We start from the raw sequence: 6,093 nt of genomic DNA on the forward strand, positions 1-6,093 counted from the left end.
GCCCCCCCACCAGCCCCTCTTCCAGGCCTGTGTGTCGGGCGCGTCCCGCCCGGCCCCGCACGGACGTTCAAATTCCCGGCGCTTGGAGTCCACGGAAATGTAGATATCGGTGCCTTTTATTTTTATTTTTATTTTTATTTGGTTGGTCTAGGAGGCTATTAGCCACCTCAACGTAAGGAGGAAACTAGCAGTAAGTTCTGCTTATCGCTTTTAAATGTCGCTGTTCAGGAGCACAGTAGGGAACGGAGTGGAGTGCACTTGCCCCAGGAAGAAGGAGACGGCCGCTTATAAGGGGACTTTGGAATTCAGGCCGGGCCATTTTTATTTAACTCTTGTAAAGGCGTCACTGACATGCCTTTTCCCCTTGCTAACCAGATAGATTGCCTGGTTTTCTCTAGCGGAGCTTGCTTACTCCTGAGCCCCGATCCAGACGCGTGTTTGTAAGCAGCTTGCTCTAGGCTGTGAGTCCCTTTTCCGACCGAGACAGACAAGCACGCCTGTTAATGCGCTTTTCAGGCCAAACCACCGTCTGGCCCATAGGACCAGCAGCATCTCCGAGCTGGCGAGCAGCCGGCCGAGCCGCTGTGAAGTGCATGCAGAGCTTGCATGCCGAGCGCCTGGAACATGCACCCCCTGGCAGAGTGAACACGGCTTCCCCGGTCTCACCACGGGGGATGCCTGTGGTGGGTGCCAAGAGCTCTTTGGGTAAAGGAGACATTCATTATGGGCGGGTACCTCATTTTCAGGAGATCAAGGTCAAGAATTTGTGCCCAACAAGGACATTATAGAATCGTGTTCATTTTTCCTTTATTTGGTCTCTGAAGTCAAAACAAACTTTTTTGTTTTGTTTTGTTTCTGGCTTGAAAAAGTAGCCCATCTGATACCTCCTACCCTCCTTTTTTTGTTCCTGTCTTAGATCCCATAAGAAAAGACAATATATATTGTTCTGTTTTGTAACCATCTCTCCCCCAACCCCCACCTCCACCCCTCCCAGTGGTGATGTTAAAGGTGGCACAAGTGCCTTGGATTAAAGTGAAATTGATTTACAAGCCATTTTTAAAAAAATATATTTTATTGATTTTTTATAGAGAGGAAGGGAGAGGGATAGAGAGTTAGAAACATCGATGAGAGAGAAACATCGATCAGCTGCCTCCTGCACATCCCCTTCAGTCCGCAGGCTGACGCCCTAGCCACCGAGCCAAACCGCTTAGGGCTACAAGCCATTTTTAGGTAATTTTTTTCTGGAGTTTTCATTGGTCCTGGGGTCCCAAGTGGATGGGGAAGAAATGTACCTGCTCAAGGATATCTAGGAGACTGTTGAATAGATTGGCAAAAATTTCTCAAGTAACCAGCTTCCTCTTACATTCATACCGGTCTGCCCCAAAGTGACTCATGGACAACAGGTGGGATCCAGGTGGTGCCGGCAGGAAGGTGGGCTGAAATTCCAAGCATTTTCAGTGGTAGGGGAAGGAGTCGCTTTAGGCCACTATCTATTCCTGGGTCGCATGCTTTTTTTGGCTTTTATTTGTTCTCCTTCACTCTCTGTGTATGCCATGCATCTCCCTGGTCTCTTTGCTTAGGGTTTCCTGCTTGCCATTGACACTTCATAATCTTACCCAGCAGATGTCCCACATCATCCATAAACCTTTCTACAATGAAGGCAGTCTGCTCTGACCTATTTTTTTCTGAAGTTTGATAGCAGAGAAGGTGTACATCATACAGTGTAGGTATTGGTAATTTGACACTGTTCACTAAGAATTTCATATGTCATTGTTGTCTCCAACTGTGGTGTGCAGCTTCTTCAGGGGAAGGAACTATACCCATCTCTTTGTGTCTCCCGTTGTCTTTAACACAAAACTAATCCACTTTTATGTTGTGTTTTATATATGATATTTCTTCTGCCTGAAGATGTCCTCACTCCACTCAGCAAACTCCAATTCTTTCAAAACCCAGTTCAAATACCACTTCTTCAGTGAAACCTTTCTCTTCCTAGAAAGGATTAACCTTATTTTACTCCATCATCTACAGTCACACATGCCTTTAATTTCTTTATAGGTTTGGTTCTGCCATTGGCCTGGGAAGTTTGGGACTATTGTATTCCTAATGTTTAACGTAACACCTTGCATATTCTGAGTGTACAGTTAATATGGGACTGCATGGAAAAGAGACTTATTTTTGACAGTCTACCCTTTTGTAGACTCTTGCTTTACATTTTTATTTTGCAATCTAGATTCACAAGAAGTGGCAAAATAGTACAGACTACTGATGTATCTTTTACCCAGCTTGCCATAATGCTAACAACTTACTTAACTACAGTCCTTTGTGGAGTTTTTAATTTTGTTCTGTCTGCTTATATTATCTATTTTAAATAATTTCTTAAAAGGTGACTTAAAGGTTATTAATAGTAGATATGATTACTTTGATATTGTTAGATAATAAGTAATGACCTTTGTACATATACTTTTCAACTCAGTAAATCTTCAGAATTTCAATTATTACCTTTTTTTTTTGAATAGGTCTTTCAAATACCTGGTTAAAAAAAATCTTTAGACCTTGGATTATATATTGAAAGATGATTAGCCTTAAATATGTTGTTTTGATTTTAAATTTTGGAAAAATTTTAAATACAGAAGTTTATTTGGGATCAGAAGCAGGAATATTTGCTACTTAATAAAGTTCTACATAAATTTTGATCTAAGGATGCTTTACAATAATGTTATTGTCTATAGCCTTTGGTTAGCCTTACATGGCCTTGTTTCATGTAGTATTTCAATAACTAAGTCTTATTTGTATGGAAGCTAAGATGAACCTTAGATTATATATTAAACTAGATCCTGTTACTTTAAATAAAAAAAATTGATTTAATCACAATACTAAATTAGCACAACATTAAATTTTGTTATCTTTATATTTCAGAACATCAATATTTTAAAAATACTTTTGAATTTCCTCTTTTAAAGGTGCATCTGAACTGTTTACTGTTTATTCGTCGACTGGCAGAAGAGGCCAGGACAGATGCTTGTAAGAATAAGTGTGGAATTATTAAAGACCAGCATGTACTGGCTGCAGCAAAGGTAAGGCCTAATTTTTTAAAAAATATATTTTTATTGATTTTAGAGAGGAAGGAAGAGGGAGAGAGAGATAGAAACATCAATGATGAGAGAGAATCATGGATCGGCTGTTTCCTGCACACCCCACACTGGGGATCAAGCCCGCAGCCCGGGCATGTGCCCTGACCAGGAATGGAACCGTGACCTTCTGGTTCGTAAGTCCACACTCAACCACTGAGCCACGCTGGCCAGGCATGAGTTTCTTTTCTTGAGCAAGAATTGACTTTAAAAGTACCACTTGGTTCATCACTTCTGCCTGATTTAGATTTTTTTATTCAGCTTTGTCTACTCAGTTGACAGCTTTTCATGTTAATGGATTTAATTAAGGAGTCAGATTTTCTTTCTCTATATGTATATTATGGATCGCTGATGCAAAGATTCATGGCCACTGATTTATTACTATTTAGGGGAAAATTAATGTTTGACTGTAATCTTTAGGATTTGTAGTGGGCTATATATAGTTGAGAAGGTTATCACCTTGAAATTTATCAAAACTTCTTGATCATTTTGCTTTTCTAATTACCTATTTGTTTTTCTAACTGTATTTTGCGTGACTTATGTATGACTCAAATTACTTATAAAAACAGAGGAGATTGCTTCTTACTGGTAGTTCTATGTAATGTGAGAGTATGATGCCTAGGGCAGAGTTTTTTCCAAATATGTTCCCGAGATCATTTCCACTTGATGTTAATAGATGCCCCACCATGAAAAGCTTCTGGTGTCAAGATACATTAGATAACTTAACATACTATACCTCCTTGAATAGTCACAATGTTATTATGTATATAGAGTCTGTTTCTATAGGAATATGCAAGAAATTGGCAACCATGGTTGACTGGGAGCGATGTGGGAGAGAGACTTACTTTTGACACTGTATGTCTTTGTATACTTTTGTTTTGAAATAATTATAGACTGACTCACAGAAAGTGCATAAGTAGTATAGAGAGTTCCATGTACTTTTTGTTCATCTTTACACAATGCTAACATCTTTATATAACCATAGTTATGTAAAGTTTTAAAAGGTTATGGAAAATATAGTAGTAAAGAAACTTGTTGAACTCTGTTTAATTTAGCATTTTGTAAATTTGAATACATAATATACTCAGCATTTTGAAAATTCATTTGAGTACATAGTACTTCCTTTTGTCGTATCCATGCTAACATAAAACAGAGAAGTACTAACTTAGGGTATAGACCTATTTGGTGGCATAGAGCAAGCCTAGAAATGTGCATGCCCTGCCATTTTTTTTTAGAGGTTTCAAATTTTCTTACAATTATAAACATTCTAACAAGATTCTAGACTATTAAAGTCAGTTTTTCTGTAGGTAAATCAGGGTTTAAGAGCTTGAAGAATGTATGTATGTATTTTAAATTTAGGGTTTATTTTTATTAACAAATGATAGGTATGCTTAACCTAAAAGTAGGTAAGTTCTTTAAAAAAATTTTTGGATATATTCTGGTCTAATGCTTCCTGTCTTTTAAGACTAAAGATCCGTTGTTTTATTTTTGTCATGGACTATATGTTTTGAAAATTGTCTACCTAATAAGCTTTACAGCATTAGATGACTAGTCTTGGTCTTTAACTTGATATGATTCCAGAACAAATGTAAGAAATATGGTGTTGCAATGGGTTTGTATTGCTTTATAGTTGTTAAATGCCCAATTTATAAATAGGATTTTAGAATTTTAGAACATTCTGTAACTCCCAGGATTACTAAATTGTCTACAGATGTTAGAAACCATTAATATGGTCATTTTTGGCTTACAATTGAAGAAATTAACATCTAGAAGTGACTATAAAACCAGATTTTGAGAATCTAGGCACGTTTTACATTATTTGAGAGAAATAGAAGTCTCAGACCATTTATAAGGCAAAAGGATTCCCTAGTCATCTTCTGTATTGGGTTTTATAAATTCAGTCTTACATATTATAAACATAGGAATATTTAACTTTTTGTTGAGGAATTATGTTTTATTTGCTATAGCTATAATATGAATCTTCATATTTTTTTCTCCTTCACAGGTAATGCTAAAGAAGAGCAGAGGTTAGAAGTCAAAGAACACATTTTTGAAATTTATATGATGAATTTTTTTATTTTAGTTGGTAACAGATCGTGAAAGCACTTTTTACATATTAGTTAATATTGTGTATTAAAATATTGGCTGCTTGAGGGATATGTGCATTTGTGTATTCATTTACTAGCATTGAAACATCTCAAACAATATCTAACTTTATTTTTTAGTAATTATGTTTCATTCACTTTAAATGGACTCAAGTTCATTTTACTTTTGCTTGATTGGTATTGCAAATGTTTTGCATATTAAAAATGAAATCTTACTATATGAACTGGCCTGAAGAGATGTATTTCTTGAAATTAAGCTTATAAGTATTTACCTTTACATACAATTAACTATGGAATTAATTTAATCTTTGAAAAAGTACAATATACAATCAAATCTAGGTCCATTTAAATAATTTAAACTCTTTTAAAAAAAATTCTTTATTGTTTAAAGTATTACATATGTCTCCTTTTCCCCCATTGACCTCTCCCTGGCCACTCCCACCCCCCAGCACATGCCCTCACCCCCTACTGTCTGTGTCCAATGGTCATGCTCCTGTGCATGCATACAAGTCCTTTGGTTTGGTTGATCTCTTACCCCAACCCCACTCCCACCCTCCCCTATCTTCCCTCTGAGATTTGATGGCCTGTTCGATGCTTCTATGTCTCTGGATCTATTTTTGTTCATCCACTATGTTCATTATATTCCACATATGAGTAAGATCATGTGATATTTATCTTTCTCCGACTGGCTTATTTTGCTTAGCATAATGCTCTCCAGGTCCATCCATACTGTTGCAAATGATAAGAGTTCTTTCTTTTTTGCAGTAGTGTAGTATTTCATTGTGTGGATATACCACACCCATCTGCTGATGGGCACTTAGGCTGTTCCCAAATCTTAGCTATTGTAAATTGTGCTGCTA

General features: G+C 37.0%; 1 protein-coding gene across 1 annotated transcript; it reads left to right on the plus strand.

Annotated features, from left to right (window-relative positions):
• Positions 1-503: 503 nt before the first annotated feature.
• CENPW (centromere protein W) lies at positions 504-5,451 on the plus strand. Its single transcript, XM_014533919.1, has 3 exons — positions 504-731; positions 2,961-3,074; positions 5,134-5,451. The coding sequence occupies exons 1-3, from the start codon at positions 504-506 to the stop codon at positions 5,158-5,160; spliced, it is 369 nt and encodes a 122-aa protein (XP_014389405.1). The 3' UTR covers positions 5,161-5,451.
• The last annotated feature ends 642 nt before the right edge of the window (positions 5,452-6,093 follow it).

This window comes from Myotis brandtii, unplaced genomic scaffold, assembly GCF_000412655.1.
Source record: "Myotis brandtii unplaced genomic scaffold, ASM41265v1 scaffold123, whole genome shotgun sequence".
NCBI lineage: Eukaryota > Metazoa > Chordata > Mammalia > Chiroptera > Vespertilionidae > Myotis > Myotis brandtii.